We start from the raw sequence: 20282 nt of genomic DNA on the forward strand, positions 1-20282 counted from the left end.
AATATACACAGTGGCTGCTGTGCTCTATAATATACACAGGGGCTGTTATTCTCTATAATACACACAGGGGCTGCTATTCTCTCTAATATACAGAGATGCTGCTATTCTCTATAATATACACAGGGGCTGCTATTATCTATAATACACACAGGGGCTGCAATTCTCTATAACATACACAGGGGCTGCTATTCTCTATAACATACACAGGGGCTGCTATTCTCTATAATATACACAGGGGCTGCTATTATCTATAATACACACAGGGGCTGCAATTCTCTATAATATGCACAGGGGCTGCTATTCTCTATAATATACACAGGGGCTGCTATTCTCTATAACATACACAAGGACTTCAATTCTCTATAATACACACACGGGCTGCTATTCTCTAAATAATACACAGGGGCTGCTGTTCTCTATAACAGACACAGAGGCTGCTATTCTCTATAACATACACAGGGGCTGCTATTCTCTATAATATACACAGGGGCTGCTATTCTCTAAATAATACACAGGGGCTGCTATTCTCCATAATATGGACAGAGGCTGCTATTCTCTAAATAATAAACAGGGGCTGCTATTCTCTATAATATACACAGGGGCTGCAATTCGATAACATACACAGGGGCTGCAATTCTCTATAATATACACAGGAGCTGCTATTCTCTATAATATACACAGGAGCTGCTATTCTCTATAATATACACAGGGGCTGCAATTCTCTATAATATACACAGAGGCTGCTATTCTCTATAATATACACAGGGGCTGCTATTCTCTATAATATACACAGGGGCTGCTATTCTCTATAATATACACAGGAGCTGCTATTCTCTATAATATACACAGGGGCTGCTATTCTCTATAACATACACAGGGGCTGCAATTCTCTATAATATACACAGAGGCTGCTATTCTCTATAATATACACAGGGGCTGCTATTCTCTATAACATACACAGGGGCTGCTATTCTCTATAATATACACAGGGGCTGCTATTCTCTATAACATACACAGGGGCTGCAATTCTCTATAATATACACAGAGGCTGCTATTCTCTATAATATACACAGGGGCTGCTATTCTCTATAATATACACAGGGGCTGCTGTTCTCTATAACATACACAGAGGCTGCTATTCTCTATAATATACACAGGGGCTGTTATTCTCTATAATATACACAGGGGCTGCAATTCTCTACAATATACACAGAGGCTGCTATTCTCTATAATACACACACGGGCTGCTATTCTCTAAATAATACACAGGGGCTGCTGTTCTCTATAACATACACAAAGGCTGCTATTCTCTATAATATACACAGGGGCTGCTATTCTCTATATTATACACAGGGGCTGCTATTCTCTATAATATACACAGGGGCTGCTATTCTCTATAATATACACAGGGGCTGCTGTGCTCTATAATATACACAGAGGCTGCTATTCTCTAAATAATACACAGGGGCTGCTATTCTCGATCATATACACAGAGACTGCTATTCTCTATAATATACACAGAGGCTGCTATTCTCTATAATATACACAGAAGCTGCTTTTCCCGATAATATACACAGAGGCTGCTATTCTCTATAATATACACAGGGGCTGCAATTCTCTATAATATACACAGGGGCTGCTATTCTCTATAACATACACAGGGGCTGCTATTCTCTATAATATACACAGGGGCTGCTATTCTCTATAATATACACAGGGGCTGCTATTCTCTATAATATACACAGGGGCTGCTATTCTCCATAATATATACAGAGGCTACTATTCTCTAAATAATACACAGGGGCTGCTATTCTCTACAATATACACAGGGGCTGCTATTCTCTATAATATACACAGGGGCTGCTATTCTCTATAACATACACAGGGGCTGCAATTCTCTATAATATACACAGAGGCTGCTATTCTCTGTAATATACACAGGGGCTGCTATTCTCTGTAACATACACAGGGGCTGCAATTCTCTATAATATACACAGGGGCTGCTATTCTCTATAATATACACAGGGGCTGTTATTCTCTATAATATACACAGGGGCTGCTGTGCTCTATAATATACACAGGGGCTGTTATTCTCTATAATACACACAGGGGCTGCTATTCTCTCTAATATACAGAGATGCTGCTATTCTCTATAATATGCACAGGGGCTGCTATTCTCTATAATATACACAGGGGCTGCTATTCTCTATAACATACACAAGGACTTCAATTCTCTATAATACACACACGGGCTGCTATTCTCTAAATAATACACAGGGGCTGCTGTTCTCTATAACAGACACAGAGGCTGCTATTCTCTATAACATACACAGGGGCTGCTATTCTCTATAATATACACAGGGGCTGCTATTCTCTAAATAATACACAGGGGCTGCTATTCTCCATAATATGGACAGAGGCTGCTATTCTCTAAATAATAAACAGGGGCTGCTATTCTCTATAATATACACAGGGGCTGCAATTCGATAACATACACAGGGGCTGCAATTCTCTATAATATACACAGGAGCTGCTATTCTCTATAATATACACAGGAGCTGCTATTCTCTATAATATACACAGGGGCTGCAATTCTCTATAATATACACAGAGGCTGCTATTCTCTATAATATACACAGGGGCTGCTATTCTCTATAATATACACAGGGGCTGCTATTCTCTATAATATACACAGGAGCTGCTATTCTCTATAATATACACAGGGGCTGCTATTCTCTATAACATACACAGGGGCTGCAATTCTCTATAATATACACAGAGGCTGCTATTCTCTATAATATACACAGGGGCTGCTATTCTCTATAACATACACAGGGGCTGCTATTCTCTATAATATACACAGGGGCTGCTATTCTCTATAACATACACAGGGGCTGCAATTCTCTATAATATACACAGAGGCTGCTATTCTCTATAATATACACAGGGGCTGCTATTCTCTATAATATACACAGGGGCTGCTGTTCTCTATAACATACACAGAGGCTGCTATTCTCTATAATATACACAGGGGCTGTTATTCTCTATAATATACACAGGGGCTGCAATTCTCTACAATATACACAGAGGCTGCTATTCTCTATAATACACACACGGGCTGCTATTCTCTAAATAATACACAGGGGCTGCTGTTCTCTATAACATACACAAAGGCTGCTATTCTCTATAATATACACAGGGGCTGCTATTCTCTATATTATACACAGGGGCTGCTATTCTCTATAATATACACAGGGGCTGCTATTCTCTATAATATACACAGGGGCTGCTGTGCTCTATAATATACACAGAGGCTGCTATTCTCTAAATAATACACAGGGGCTGCTATTCTCGATCATATACACAGAGACTGCTATTCTCTATAATATACACAGAGGCTGCTATTCTCTATAATATACACAGAAGCTGCTTTTCCCGATAATATACACAGAGGCTGCTATTCTCTATAATATACACAGGGGCTGCAATTCTCTATAATATACACAGGGGCTGCTATTCTCTATAACATACACAGGGGCTGCTATTCTCTATAATATACACAGGGGCTGCTATTCTCTATAATATACACAGGGGCTGCTATTCTCTATAATATACACAGGGGCTGCTATTCTCCATAATATATACAGAGGCTACTATTCTCTAAATAATACACAGGGGCTGCTATTCTCTACAATATACACAGGGGCTGCTATTCTCTATAATATACACAGGGGCTGCTATTCTCTATAACATACACAGGGGCTGCAATTCTCTATAATATACACAGAGGCTGCTATTCTCTGTAATATACACAGGGGCTGCTATTCTCTGTAACATACACAGGGGCTGCAATTCTCTATAATATACACAGGGGCTGCTATTCTCTATAATATACACAGGGGCTGTTATTCTCTATAATATACACAGGGGCTGCTGTGCTCTATAATATACACAGGGGCTGTTATTCTCTATAATACACACAGGGGCTGCTATTCTCTCTAATATACAGAGATGCTGCTATTCTCTCTAACATACACAGGGGCTGCTGTGCTCTATAATATACACAGGGGCTGTTATTCTCTATAATACACACAGGGGCTGCTATTCTCTATAACATACACAGGGGCTGCTATTCTCTATAATATACACAGGGGCTGCTATTGTCTATAATACACACAGGGGCTGCAAATCTCTATAATATGCACAGGGGCTGCTATTCTCTATAATATACACAGGAGCTGCTATTCTCTATAACATACACAAGGACTTCAATTCTCTATAATATACACAGAGGCTGCTATTCTCTATAATACACACACGGGCTGCTATTCTCTAAATAATACACAGGGGCTGCTGTTCTCTATAACAGACACAGAGGCTGCTATTCTCTATAATATACACAGGGGCTGTTATTCTCTATAATATACACAGGGGCTGTTATTCTCTATAATATACACAGAGGCTGCTATTCTCTATAATATACACAGGGGCTGCTATTCTCCATAATATGGACAGAGGCTGCTATTCTCTAAATAATACACAGGGGCTGCTATTCTCTATAATATACACAGGGGCTGCTATTCTCTAAATAATACACAGGGGCTGCTATTCTCCATAATATGGACAGAGGCTGCTATTCTCTAAATAATAAACAGGGGCTGCTATTCTCTATAATATACACAGGGGCTGCAATTCGATAACATACACAGGGGCTGCAAATCTCTATAATATACACAGGAGCTGCTATTCTCTATAATATACACAGGAGCTGCTATTCTCTATAATATACACAGGGGCTGCTATTCTCTATAACATACACAGGGGCCGCAATTCTCTTTCATATACACAGAGGCTGCTATTCTCTATAATATACACAGGGGCTGCTATTCTCTATAATATACACAGGGGCTGCTATTCTCTATAACATACACAGGGGCTGCAATTCTCTATAATATACACAGGGGTTGCAATTCTCTATAATATACACAGGGGCTGCAATTCTCTATAATATACACAGGGGCTGCTGTTCTCTATAACATACACAGAGGCTGCTATTCTCTATAATATACACAGAGGCTGCTATTCTCTATAATACACACACGGGCTGCTATTCTCTAAATAATACACAGGGGCTGCTGTTCTCTATAACATACACAAAGGCTGCTATTCTCTATAATATACACAGGGGCTGCTATTCTCTATATTATACACAGGGGCTGCTATTCTCTATAATATACACAGGGGCTGCTATTCTCTATAATATACACAGGGGCTGCTGTGCTCTATAATATACACAGAGGCTGCTATTCTCTAAATAATACACAGGGGCTGCTATTCTCGATCATATGCACAGAGACTGCTATTCTCTATAATATACACAGAGGCTGCTATTCTCTATAATATACACAGAAGATGCTTTTCCCGATAATATACACAGAGGCTGCTATTCTCTATAATATACACAGGGGCTGCTATTCTCTATAATATACACAGGGGCTGCTATTCTCTATAACATACACAAGGACTTCAATTCTCTATAATACACACACGGGCTGCTATTCTCTAAATAATACACAGGGGCTGCTGTTCTCTATAACAGACACAGAGGCTGCTATTCTCTATAATATACACAGGGGCTGCTATTCTCTATAATATACACAGGGGCTGCTATTCTCTAAATAATACACAGGGGCTGCTATTCTCCATAATATGGACAGAGGCTGCTATTCTCTAAATAATAAACAGGGGCTGCTATTCTCTATAATATACACAGGGGCTGCAATTCGATAACATACACAGGGGCTGCAATTCTCTATAATATACACAGGAGCTGCTATTCTCTATAATATACACAGGAGCTGCTATTCTCTATAATATACACAGGGGCTGCTATTCTCTATAACATACACAGGGGCTGCAATTCTCTATAATATACACAGAGGCTGCTATTCTCTATAATATACACAGGGGCTGCTATTCTCTATAATATACACAGGGGCTGCTATTCTCTATAATATACACAGGGGCTGCTATTCTCTATAACATACACAGGGGCTGCTATTCTCTATAATATACACAGGGGCTGCTATTCTCTATAACATACACAGGGGCTGCAATTCTCTATAATATACACAGAGGCTGCTATTCTCTATAATATACACAGGGGCTGCTATTCTCTATAATATACACAGGGGCTGCTGTTCTCTATAACATACACAGAGGCTGCTATTCTCTATAATATACACAGGGGCTGTTATTCTCTATAATATACACAGGGGCTGCTATTCTCTGTAACATACACAGGAGTTGCAATTCTCTATAATATACACAGGGGCTGCAATTCTCTATAATATACACAGGGGCTGCTATTCTCTATAACATACACAGGGGCTGCTAGTCTCTATAATACACACAGGGGCTGCTATTCTCTATAATATACACAGTGGCTGCTGTGCTCTATAATATACACAGGGGCTGTTATTCTCTATAATACACACAGGGGCTGCTATTCTCTCTAATATACAGAGATGCTGCTATTCTCTATAACATACACAGGGGCTGCTGTGCTCTATAATACACACAGGGGCTGTTATTCTCTATAATACACACAGGGGCTGCTATTCTCTATAACATACACAGGGGCTGCTATTCTCTATGATATATACACGGGGGCTGCTATTATCTATAATACACACAGGGGCTGCTATTCTCTATAACATACACAACGACTTCAATTCTCTATAATACACACACGGGCTGCTATTCTCTAAATAATACACAGGGGCTGCTGTTCTCTATAACAGACACAGAGGCTGCTATTCTCTATAATATACACAGGGGCTGTTATTCTCTATAATATACACAGGGGCTGCTATTCTCCATAATATGGACAGAGGCTGCTATTCTCTAAATAATACACAGGGGCTGCTATTCTCCATAATATGGACAGAGGCTGCTATTCTCTAAATAATAAACAGCGGCTGCTATTCTCTATAATATGCACAGGGGCTGCAATTCGATAACATACACAGGGGCTGCAATTCTCTATAATATACACAGGAGCTGCTATTCTCTATAATATACACAGGAGCTGCTATTCTCTATAATATACACAGGGGCTGCTATTCTCTATAACATACACAGGGGCTGCAATTCTCTATAATATACACAGAGGCTGCTATTCTCTATAATATACACAGGGGCTGCTATTCTCTATAATATACACAGGGGCTGCTATTCTCTATAATATACACAGAGGCTGCTATTCTCTATAACATACACAGGGACTGCTATTCTCTATCATATACACAGAGGCTGCTATTCTCTATAAGACACACACGGGCTGCTATTCCCTATAATATACACAGGAGCTGCTATTCCCTATAATATACACAGGGGCTGCTATTCTCTATAACATACACAGGGGCTGCTATTCTCTATAATATACACAGGGGCTGCTATTCTCTATAACATACACAGGGGCTGCAATTCTCTATAATATACACAGAGGCTGCTATTCTCTATAATATACACAGGGGCTGCTATTCTCTATAATATACACAGAGGCTGCTATTCTCTATATTATACACAGGGGCTGCTATTCTCTATAATATACACAGGGGCTGCTGTGCTCTATAATATACACAGGGGCTGATATTCTCTAAATAGTACACAGGGACTGCTATTCTCTATCATATACACAGAGGCTGCTATTCTCTATAATACACACACGGGCTGCTATTCCCTATAATATACACAGGAGCTGCTATTCCCTATAATATACACAGTGGCTGCTATTCCCTATAATATACGCAGGGGCTGCTGTGCTCTATAATATACACAGGGGCTGCTATTCTCTAATACACACACGGGCTGCTATTCTCTATAATATACGCATTGGCTATTATTCTCAATAATATACACAGAGGCTGCTATTCTCTATAATATACACACGGGCTGCTATTCTCTATAATACATGCACGGGTTGCTGTTCTCTATAATATACACAGCGACCGCTATTCTCTTTAATATACGCAGGGGCTTTTGATCTCAATCTCCTTTTGAACAATTCCCACTAAGCTGCTCTGCTCCTGTGTTCCTGGTCTACTTTGAAGCAATGTTCCCTCATCCATCCTATGAATAATTGAGCGATTGATGATGTTCCTTCCTTTAAGGCTGTAATGTGTAATAATGCTGATTGTCAGTATCACTTATTGGAGATAATGTCAGGATGTGCTGGAAATGCCTGGTTAAATCTCTCATGCTTTGACTGTGTGCCCCACTGAAATATCTCCCTGTTTTTCACTTATATCCGACTCCCTGCATTCACGGTTTGTTGGTCACTAACAGTTTATGGCCCGTTAATTGTGCTTTGAGCAAGATGGTGAGGTGATGCCATATGACAGCTCCTCAGATCCCAATCCGAAGCACTGCTCTGCAGACAATAGAACAGTCTGTTCAGCTGCTACATGTCTCGCTCAATAGGTCGCAACCCTTTGGAAACTGAACAAAAGCTCGCTTTAGTAATGTCTGTTTCCTTATAAAAGGATTCTGTGAATTGTCCTTTCACAATTAAGCAGCAGCCGATTTATCAACAAACAGACATGAACTTGAGTAAAATTGGTGATAATTGAACAAAGCAGCGAAAAATCGAGCCCTCTTAGAAAGGCTGCTCAGATTGCGACGAATTTCGGTCGGAAGATTGATTGGACAAAGCAAATTGGCCAGGGCAGCCTTGAGGAAGAGTACATAGAGTGTTTCCGGGATAGTTTCCTTGAACAGTACGTTGCGGAACCAACCAGGGAGCAGTCTATCTTAGATTTGGTACTGTGTAATGAGACAGGATTAATAATTGATCTCCTAGTAAAAGATCCTCTAGGAATGAGTGCTCATAACATGGTTGAATTTCAAATTCAGTTGGAGGGTGAGAAAGTTGGTTCTCAAACCAGGGTCCTTAGCTTAAATAAAGGAGACTACAAAGGTATGAAGGCAGAGTTGGCTAAAGTGGACTGGGAAAATAGATTAAAGTGTGGGACAGTTGATGAGCAGTGGGAGACATTTAAAGAGATATTCCATAACTCGCAACATAAATATATCCCAATGAGAAGAAACGACTGTAAGAGAAGGGATAACTATCCGTGGCTAACTAAGAAAATAAGGGAGAGTATCAAATTGAAAACAAGGGCATGCAATGTGGCCAAGAATAGTGGGAGGCCAGAGGATTGGGAAACTTTTAAAAGCCAGCAAAGAGCAACTAAAAAAATGATAAAGAGAGGGAAGATAGATTATGAGAATAAACGAGCACGAAATATAAAAACAGATAGTCAGAGTTTCTACAGATACATAAAAAGGAAAAAAGTGGCTAAAGTAAATGTTGGTCCCCTAGAGGATGAGACTGGGGAATTAATAATGGAGAACAAGGAAATGGCAGAGACATTTATTTTGAATGTTTTGTATAAAATATTTTGTATTGGTCTTCACAGTAGAAGACATGAAAAACATCCCAATAATGGATAATCAAGGGGCTATATGGAGTGAGGAACTTAATACAATCACTATCATTAATAAAGTAGTACTCGGTAAAATGATGGGACTAAAGGCGGACAAGTCCCCTGGACCTGATGGCTTACATCCTAGGGTCTTAAAAGAAGTGGCTGCAGAGATAGTGGGTGCATTGGTTGTAACCTACCAAAATTCCCTGGATTCTGTGGCTGTCCCAGCGGATTGGAAAATCGCAAATGTAACGCCCCTATTTAAAAAAGGAGGTAGACAAAAAGCAGGAAACTATAGGCCAATTAGCCTAACATCTGTCATTGGGAAAATGCTGGAGTCCATTATTACAGAAGCACTAGTGGGACATTTGGAAAAGCATAATTCAATCAAGCAGAGTTAGCATGGTTTTATGAAAGGGAAATTATGTTTCACAAACTTGCTGGAGTTCTTTGAGGATGTAATGAGCAGGGTGGATAAGGGGGAACCAGTGGATGTAGTGTATTTGGATTTCCAGAAGGCATGCGATAAGGTGCCACATAAAAGGTTATTGCACAAGATAAAAGTTCACAGGGTTGGGGTTAATATATTAACATGGATAGCGGATTGGCTAACTAACAGAAAACAGAGAGTCGGGATAAATGGATCATTTTCCGGTTGGCAAACAGTGACTAGTGGGGTGCTGCAGAGATCGGTGCTGGGTCCTCAACTATTTACAATCTATATTAATGACTTGGATGAAGGGACCGAGTATAATGTAGCCAAGTTTGCTGATGATACAAAGATGGGTGGGAAAGCAAATTGTGAGGAGGACACAAAAAATCTGCAGAGGGATATAGACAGGCTAAGTGAGTCGGCAAAAATTTGATAGATGGAGTATAATGTGGGAAAATGTGATGTTATCCACTTTGGCAGAAAAAAATAGAAAAGCAGATTATAGTTTAAATGGAGAAAAATTGCAAAGTGCTGCAGTACAGAGGGACCTGGGGGTCCTTGTGCATGAAACACAAAAGGTTAGTATGCAGATACAGCAAGTAATCAGGAAGGCAAATGGAATGTTGACCTTTATTGCAAGGGGGATAGAGTATAAAAGCAGAGAAGTCCTGCTGCAACTATACAGGGTATTGGTGAGGCCACACCTGGAGTACTGCATACAGTTTTGGTCTCCATATTTAAGGAAGGATATACTTGCATTGGAAACTGTTCAGAGAAGGTTCACTCGGTTGATTCTAGAGATGAGGAGGTTGACTTATGAGGATAGGTTGAGTAGGTTGGGCGTATACACATTGGAGTTCAGAAGAATGAGAGGTGATTTTATTGAAACTTATAAGATAATGAGGGGACTCGACAAGGTGGATGCAGAAATGATATTTCCACTCATAGGGGAAATTAAAACTAGGGGACATAATCTCAGAATAAGGGGCCGCCCATTTAAAATTGAGATGAGGAGGAATTTCTTCTCTCAGAGGGTTGTAAATCTATGGAATTCTCTGCCCCAGAGAGCTGCGGAGGCTGGGTCATTGAATATATTTAAGGTGGAGAAAGACAGATTTTTGAGTGATAAGGGAATAAAAGGTTATGGGAAGCGGGCAGGGAAGTGGAACTGAGTTCATGATCAGATCAGCTATGAACTTATTAAATGGTGGAGCAGGCTCGAGGGGCCAAATTATCTACTCCTGCTCCTATTTCTTACATTTTTAAGAGGAGAGGCAATATAAACTAAATAGCACCATTTTAAAGATGGTTCAGGAACACTCAAATCTTCGAAGGTGGCAGAATAAATTGCAAATCTATTAATGGAAGCATATGGAATTCTTGGCTTTATAAACAGAGGCATAGAGTACAAATGAGGACACATAAGGAGAGATTGAGTAGATTGGGCCGACAGTCTCTGGAGTTTAGAAGAATGAGAGGTAATCTCATTGAAACTTATAAGATTCTGAGGGGGATTGACAGGGTTGATGCTGAGATGTTGTTTCCCCTTGTGTGGGAATCTAAAACCTGGGATCACAGTGTCAGGATAAGGGGTCAGCCATTTTCAGACTGAGATGAGGAGAAATGTCTTCACTCAGAGGGTTGTGAATCTTTGAAATTTTTACCTGTGGATGTTGGGTCGTTGAGTAAATTTAAGGCTGAGATCAATAGATTTTTGGGCTCTCGGGAATCAAGAGGCTAGACTTTCCACTTTGTTCGCTAGGGCCCAAAAAATAGGCGATGTTCCAGCCTTAGCAATGTTGCAGCCCTCATGATCGCTAGAACATCGCCCATTTTTGGATCGTGATTTTCAGCTCGGCAATAGCCAAGCGATGTGAAATGGGCGAAGTGATAGCCCAGTGATGTCACATCGCCAGCGGTAGCCCAGTGATGTCACATCGCCAGCGATAGCCCAGCGATGTCACGTCGCCAGCAATAGCCCAGTGATGTCACATCGCCAGCAATAGCCCAGTGATGTCACGTCGCCAGCGATAGCCCAGCGATGTCACGTCGCCAGCGATAGCCCAGCGATGTCACGTCGCCAGCGATAGCCCAGCGATGTCACGTCGCCAGCGATAGCCCAGCGATGTCACGTCGCCAGCGATGTCACGTCGCCAGCGATAGCCCAGCGATGTCACGTCGCCAGCGATAGCCCAGCGATGTCACGTCGCCAGCGATAGCCCAGCGATGTCACGTCGCCAGCGATAGCCCAGCGATGTCACGTCGCCAGCGATAGCCCAGCGATGTCACTTCGCCAGCAATAGCCCAGCGATGTCACGTCGCCAGCGATAGCCCAGCGATGTCACGTCGCCAGCGATAGCCCAGTGATGTCACGTCGCCAGCGGTAGCCCAGCGATGTCACGTCGCCAGCGATAGCCCAGCGATGTCACGTCGCCAGCGATAGCCCAGCGATGTCACGTCGCCAGCGATAGCCCAGCGATGTCACGTCGCCAGCGATAGCCCAGTGATGTCACGTCGCCAGCGATAGCCCAGTGATATCACGTCGCCAGCGATAGCCCAGTGATGTCACGTCGCCAGCGGTAGCCCAGCGATGTCACGTCGCCAGCGATAGCCCAGCGATGTCACGTCGCCAGCGATAGCCCAGCGATGTCACGTCGCCAGCGATAGCCCAGCGATGTCACGTCGCCAGCGATAGCCCAGCGATGTCACGTCGCCAGCGATAGCCCAGAGATGTCACGTCGCCAGCGCTAGCCCAGTGATGTCACGTCGCCAGCGATAGCCCAGTGATGTCACGTCGCCAGCGATAGCCCAGTGATGTCACGTCGCCAGCGATAGCCCAGTGATGTCACGTCGCCAGCGATAGCCCAGTGATGTCACGTCGCCAGCGATAGCCCAGTGATGTCACGTCGCCAGCGATAGCCCAGTGATGTCACGTCGCCAGCGATAGCCCAGTGATGTCACGTCGCCAGCGATAGCCCAGCGATGTCACGTCGCCAGCGATAGCCCAGCGATGGCGAAGGGCACACAAATTTTTTATTATTTTTTGGGTTGGCCATGTTTTCCCACGTTTCGGAAGATCAGGGGTCATCCGTCATCCACACATGTGCAGAAGGGGGAGAGCGATCGAGAGAGAGGAGAGAGAGAGAGAGAGAGAGATAGAGAGCGGGGAGGAAGGCAGAGACAGAGAGGAGAGAGAAAAGGAGAGAGAGAAAGAAAGACAGATAAATATGTCTTTAAATATGTCTGGTAGCGATGGAAGTGGGAGAGATGTGGGGATGGGGAGGAAGAGGCCAAACCCTTCTCCGAGAAGGCCAACGAGGCCCTCGTGGCAGAGGTGCACTCCCACTGGGCCAAATTGACCAGGAGGCAGCGTGGTGGGAAACCAGCACTACGGGCGTACTGCAGGTTATGGGGCGAGATAGCCGAGGTCGTCTCGTCTGTGTCCCACGAGCCCAGGGGCTCCAACCAGTGCCGCAAACGCTGGAACAGCCTCGTTGCTTCAGCAAGAGTGAGTACGACTTTATATTTTAATGATGCACATTCTAAGTATAATAATCATTATAATGGTAATCTCCTGGATTGAATGTAAGCTTGTTATTCTAACTTATATAACATATATCATCCCCGCTAAGAACTGGACAGGTCCATGAACCGATGCCGGTTTTAAGTCTCTCTGGCTGCTGTCACTTACACAGGGACCCAGCATGGACTGGGGGAGAGCTGCCTTTGCTCACTGTCTGACCTGGGACACTTTTGGACATCAGCTACTGTCATTGAATTGTGGACACAACCCCTATTAGCATATAACATTTGAAACTGTAGTGTATAAATGACATAACCTAGTCAAGTAGCTTATGCCATTCTCTATTCACGTTCGCAGAGGAAGAAATCTCATAATCGGGCTCAGCAGAGGTGCACCGGAGGAGGCCCTGCTGTAATACAGACCCTCACCGACCTGGAGGAACGTGCTGCAGCACTAGTGGGGGCCTACAGTCGAGCGGTCACCACCCATGGTGTTGCCGGACCATTGCATGCACCACGTGAGTAATGTGTCAAGCAGTGTAAGAGCTATGTGACATCATTGCATTCTCATATCATAGACGAGTGACGTCATGTTATGCATGCAGCCTCTGTGTGACTCTCTGCCACGCTCAGGTCGACAACATAAGAACATAAGTGCAGTCCATCTGGCTATCTGCCCCCTTCTCTGTTCGCACCCCATAAACCCTCGCTCCCTTATCATTCGGTCTATCTGTGACTGATCCAGCCTCCACAGCTCTCTGGCTCAGTGATTTGCACATAATTGTACTGCCATAGATATCACCATATGATGCATTAATATGTAACGTTTCTCTGTCACATCTATGGGAGTAGTGCTGTTCCTCCTACGTATGTCAGCGCAGTGCAACAATGCTTTCTGCTCTAATAATCTCAATTGTGTTTTGCAGCTTGACCAGCTCCAGAGGCGCAACGGGAGGACAGACGCTCACATAGACCTGACCCACTGCATGTGTCATTCACCACGGGTGGTGAAGAGGAGGAGGCCACCGAGCCTGAGGAGGAAGAATACCTGGAGACAGAGGAGGATGCCCCTTGCAGTCTTCTGTCTGGGGAACCAAACGGCATGCAGTTGGCGATGCCGGGTCAGCGGCTTGAGAAAAGGCCTACCCTGGACCACCGCGTGGGAGCACCTGGCATGACTGCGCGGAGTCTGTCACGATCCAGCGCGAGCAGCTCCAGTTGTTTGTGGGGGTTCACGCAGGAATTCTCCCAGGTGTCTGTTAGCCAAGCGGAGGCGATACAGCAGATGATCCTGGAGTTGCGTGAAATCTCCGTCCCCAGCCATACCATGCGGCATGCGTTCTTGGCGGCACACGGTGCTGCACCCCGAGGTCCCGTGACCACAAGCACCGGCACACAGGCGGGTCAGGAGGATGCACCACCTCCTGACTCGGCAGGCGATCCCCCTGTTTTGTCTTCCCCTTCAACAGCCCCCCAACAGGCGATCGTCCCCCACCACAGCAGGAAGTCTTGCCATCGGCCACTGCACGCCTGCTTTGCAGCAGTACCCTGGGACCAAAACAGGTGGGTGGGGGTGCAGGATCTGGAGGGAAACGTGGCAGCAGGTAGGGAGGGGTGCACTCTTTTTAATATTGTTCCCACTGTTCACATTTACTGTTGGTGTTGTCGTTTCACTGTTGGGATATGGGTGGGGGGTTAGTTGGGGCGGAGGGTAGAGGGTGGGAGGGTGTTTTGGTGTGTATAATTGAAAAATTACGTTCAAAAGTTGTCATTTTATTAAAACCATTTTATTTCACTTTACAATTGTTGTGCAGTGTCTCCTAATGACGTAAGTTAGAATAGAACATTAGTGCAATTGTTGTTAAACAATGTCCAGGCCAGACCAAGTAAGTATGAAATGTCACTTATTTATATAAATATAAGAAAACATCTAATTGTGAGTGTATCTATCTTTAAAAGGCCCTTAAATAATTCACAAACTATCCAAGCCCCTGTTTAAGAGGCCTCCTGTCTTCCTCTGATGTTCAAAATGGTGCCCGTAGTGCCCAGTTCTGTGAGGAAGGCCAGGCAATAGCAACTATTCTCCAGCAATGTTCTCGACGAGCGATCAGCCCGGCGATGTGCCGAAAGTTGGGCTGGGCGATGTGTGGCCGATCACCTCGGCGATGTGCGCCGGGCGATGTGTCGGCAATAAGCTCGGCGATGTGTCCCAACCTTCCATTTTTGGGCGATATCAGCCCTTTTTGGGCGATATATGGGCACTAGCCCAGCGATGTGAAGTGGAAAGTCTAGCCCAAGGGATTTTGGGATCGGGCGGGAAAGTGGAGTTGAGGTAGAAGATCAGCCATGATCTTATTGAATGGCGGAGCAGGCTCGAGGGGCCGTATGGCCTACTCCTGCTCCTATTTCTTATGTAAAAGCAAGGAAGGTGTTGTTTGATTTTTACAAATCATTTGTTTGGCCTCAGCTGGAGTATTGTCTCCATTTCTGGGCACCGCAGTTTAGGAAGGATGTCAAGGCCTTGGAGAGGGTGCGGAGGGGATTGATCAGAATGGTACCCGAGTTGATGGGCTCTGGAGAGACTCGAGAAGCCTGGATTGTTCTCCTTAGAGCAGAGAGATTGAAGGAGAGTTTTAATAGAGGTGTTCAAAATGATGAGGGGTTTTGATAGAGTAAATAGGGAGAAATTGTTTCCAGTGGCAGGAGGGTCGGTCACCAGAGGGCACAGAATGAAGGTAATCGGCAAAAGAACCAGAGGGCGATGAGGAGAATTGTTATGATCTAGTGAGATATCATGTTTGAAGACCCTCATTCCTGGCACCAGTCAAATCAATCTCCTCCACACCTCTCCAAGGAGCATCATAAATGCCCACCTTTACCCTCCCTCTGCCCACCCCTCACCCTCCCTCTGCCCACCCCTCACCCTCCCTCTGCCCACCCCTCACCTTCAGCCTCCCAACCCCTCACCCTCCCCCTCCCCCTGCCCATCCCTCACCCTCCCTCCGCCCACCCTCACCCTCCCTCCACCCCACCCCTCACCCTCACCCTCCCTCCGCCCACCCCTCACCCTCCCTTCGCCCACCCCTCACCCTCCCTCCGCCCACCCCTTACCCTCCCTCCACCCACCCCTCACACTCATCCTCCCTCCGCCCACCCTCACCCTCCCTCTGGCCACCCCTCACCCTCACCCCCCCTCCGCCCACCCCTCACCCTCCCTTGCCCTCTCTCCGCCCTCCCCTCACCCTCCCTCCGCCCACCCTCACCCTACCTCTGCCCACCTTCACCCGCCCTCTGCCCACCTTCACCCTCCCTCTGCCCACCTTTACCCTCCCTCTGCCCACCCCTCACCCTCCCTCTGCCCACCCCTCACCTTCCCTCCACCCATCCCTCTTCCCACCCCTCACCCTTCCTCCGCCCACCCCTCACCCTCACCCTCCCTCCGCCCATCCCTCACCCTCCCTCTGCCCACCCCTCACCCTCCCTCTGCCCACCCCTCACCTTCAGCCTCCCAACCCCTCACCCTCCCCCTCCCCCTGCCCATCCCTCACCCTCCCTCCGCCCACCCTCACCCTCCCTCCACCCCACCCCTCACCCTCACCCTCCCTCCGCCCACCCCTCACCCTCCCTTCGCCCACCCCTCACCCTCCCTCCGCCCACCCCTTACCCTCCCTCCACCCACCCCTCACACTCATCCTCCCTCCGCCCACCCTCACCCTCCCTCTGGCCACCCCTCACCCTCACCCCCCCTCCGCCCACCCCTCACCCTCCCTTGCCCTCTCTCCGCCCTCCCCTCACCCTCCCTCCGCCCACCCTCACCCTACCTCTGCCCACCTTCACCCGCCCTCTGCCCACCTTCACCCTCCCTCTGCCCACCTTTACCCTCCCGCTGCCCACCCCTCACCCTCCCTCTGCCCACCCCTCACCTTCCCTCCACCCATCCCTCTTCCCACCCCTCACCCTTCCTCCGCCCACCCCTCACCCTCACCCTCCCTCCGCCCATCCCTCACCCTCCCTCTGCCCACCCCTCACCCTCAATCTCCCTCTGCCCACCCCTCACCCACCCACCGCCCACCCCCTCACCCTCCCACCGCCCACCCCCTCACCCTCCGCCCACCCCTCACCCTCACCCTCCCTCCGCCCATCCCTCACCCTCCCCCTGCCCAACTCCTCATCCTCCGCCCAATCCCGAATCTCCCTCCCCTCTGCCCAACCCTCATCCTGCCTCCGCCCACCCCTCACCCTCCCTTCACCCAACAGCCCTTCCTCGATTTTGCCGTCCCCTGCTGTACTAGTTTGTGGTTTATGGGCCATCTTTCTCTCGCTCTGTTGTTTGGGGAGTGATCCTTCAGTGAGCCGCCCACAGTGAGCTCTGTGCCTTTCTCTCGAACCCATTCTACCTTGTTACGCCAATCCTCACCTTCTAAAGCCTCCTGAGTTCTCTATTCTCGCCCCAGTGCTGTTGGAGTCTGTCGCTCAGTGTAACAGTAAGTTGCTGCAGCGATGGCCCACATTGCACAGTGAGCCCGGTGTGCAGTGCGACCTACCGTTCTGTGTGATGCAGCGTCACCCGGTAAGGTTGTCCATGAGGCAGGAGATTGCCACAGCGATGGGTGATGGGTAATCCTACAGTATAAATACTGATTATTGCTTCCCAATCTTCCGCAGACTGAGGGACAGGGAACAGAGGAGCAAACGGTTAATCAACTGCTGTCACAACACCCAAAATAAACACACTGAACAAGCATATATAAAGAGGCCGGCGACAGGGGGCATGGCTGGGTAGGGGTGTGACAGTGCATGTGAAAGCTAGTACATGTGAACAAGTGTGCAAGCATGAGAGTGTAAGGCACTGGTTAGCAGTGTGTGAAAATGGGTGATAGTGGAAATGAGCGATGAAAACGGTAAATGTGAATCATGGGTAGGTGATAGCTTGAGAGGGGGTGCACGGTGGGTGAGAAAGTGAATGTGTGTAGGAGCGCGAGAACGCATATGAGTAAGTGTGTCAGAATGATTGTGCATGTGTCAAAGTGAGTGTGCAAGAGTATGTGTGTAAGAGTGGTTGTGAGAGTGTGTGAGTGAGTGTGAGTGTGTGTATGTATGAGTGAGTGTATGAGAGAGTGAAGGAGTGTGTGTGAGTGAATGTGTGAGTGAGTGTGAATGTGTGAATGTGTGAGTGAGTGTGTGAGTGAATAAGTGTGAGTGTGAGAGTGAGTTTGAGTGAGTGCAAAAGTGAGTGAGAATGAGTGTGAAAGAGTATGTATGAGTGAGTGTACGAGAGTGAGTGAGTGTGAGTGAGTGTGAGCAATGGGACTGAGGGCAAAATGTGTGCATTTGAGAAATCTGCTCGGGTTTTGGAGAGCAGGAGGTGTGTGGGTGAGCGGGGGGGGGGGGAATGGAGCGGGGTGAGCGTGGGGGGGAGTCAGGGTGAGCGGCGGAGGGTGGGGAAGAGTGGGGGTCGATCGGGGAGGGGTGAGCGGGGCGGGGGGGGGGGGCAGGAGAGCAGGGGTGGGTGAGGAGTGGGGGGCTGAAATGGGGGGTGAACAGGGTGAGTGAGAGTTGGGGAGTGAGCTGGTAGGGGGTTGAGCGGTTGGGGTGAGAGGGGTGGGAGGGGTGAGCGGGGGGGAGGGGAGGGGTGAGTGGGGGGGGAAAGGGGTGAGCGGGGGGGAGGGGTGAGCAGGGTGGGGGGAGGGATGAGCAGGGGAGTGGGCAGGTGGGTGATAGGGGAAGTGAGCGGGTGGGAGGTGAGTGGGGGGGTGAGCAGGGTGGGACAGCGGGGGGGGTGAGCGGGGGTGGGGGTGAGTGGAGGGGGTGAGCGGGGGGATGTGAGCGGGGTGGGAGAGCGGGGGGGGGCAGTGAGCGGAGGGGGGCGAGCGACTGGGGGAGTGGGGGGAGGAGTGAATGGTGGGTGTGACTGGGGGGGGTGAGCGGGTGGGGGGTGAGCAGGGTGGGTGATTAGGGGAGTGAGCGGGGGGGGGGTGATGGTGAGGAGTGGGGGATTGAAATTGGGGGGGTTGAATGGTGGTGGGGAGAAATGGGGGGGTGAGAGTGGGGGGGAGGTTGAGCGGGGGGGGTGGTGAGTGGGGAGGGTGAGTGGAGGTTGGGGGGGGGGCGGATGAGCTTATTTTCAAATCCCTGCCCCCCTCAAGAGACAGGCCTGCCTTTTAAAAGGGCACCGCTAACCCCAGGTGGGGCCCACTAACTCCTCGCACCCCTGTCCCTACCTCAGGCTCGTAGCGCACCATGATGGTGTAGTCCATGGCGTGTGGGATGTTATCGATGTTGAAGGTGAGGCCAGCTCCGTCCTGCACGCGTGCGAAGCCCGGGCCGCTCCATGTCACCATCTTGTTGGGGGGACGCTCCCGGCTGACACTCCGCACAAATGGCTGCAATCAACAAAAGCCTACTCACCAAAGCTGTCAACCTGCAAACGCCGGCCTTTCCCAGGGAATCCTTTCTTACACCCGGAGGCAGCGACGCCAACATCAGGGCATCGTGTCGCTCCCAGCTCTCGGTCTCGGTCTCGGCCCCACTTCACACTTGGCTTCTCCCCATGACCTCTGCGCACAGCACATCGCCCCGCCCCACCCCGCCCGCAGCTAGAGACGGACAAAGGAAGTGTGCGCGGGAGGTGGCACCCAGCTTACAGTCTCGGCCATGTCTGAGGAGAGAGCAGTCGCAGAGAAACCAGACAGAAAAGGTGCAAAGTTTCCCTCAGGCTCTTTTTCGTGGGAAATCAACTCGGGGGTTCCTGCGCCCACCTGAGAGAACAGACGCGGCCTCAGTTTAACGTCTCATCCGAAATTCGGCACCTCCAACAGTGCAGCACTCCCTCAGTA

At 47.5% G+C, this 20282-nt stretch overlaps 1 protein-coding gene across 3 annotated transcripts in view; it reads right to left on the minus strand.

The window, feature by feature from the left end:
* The window catches only part of lamb2l (laminin, beta 2-like), a 324539-nt gene that overhangs the window by 102395 nt on the left and 201862 nt on the right, over nucleotides 1–20282 (minus strand). For all 3 annotated transcript variants that reach the window (XM_070895627.1, XM_070895626.1, XM_070895625.1), the window contains exons 16-17: nucleotides 19668–19829; nucleotides 17991–18112 (exon numbers count right to left, since the gene is read on the minus strand). In XM_070895627.1, coding sequence (XP_070751728.1) covers nucleotides 17991–18112; nucleotides 19668–19829 — 284 coding nt within the window. The remainder of the gene's footprint in view (nucleotides 1–17990; nucleotides 18113–19667; nucleotides 19830–20282) is intronic.

Source organism: Pristiophorus japonicus, chromosome 12 (assembly GCF_044704955.1).
Source record: "Pristiophorus japonicus isolate sPriJap1 chromosome 12, sPriJap1.hap1, whole genome shotgun sequence".
NCBI lineage: Eukaryota > Metazoa > Chordata > Chondrichthyes > Pristiophoridae > Pristiophorus > Pristiophorus japonicus.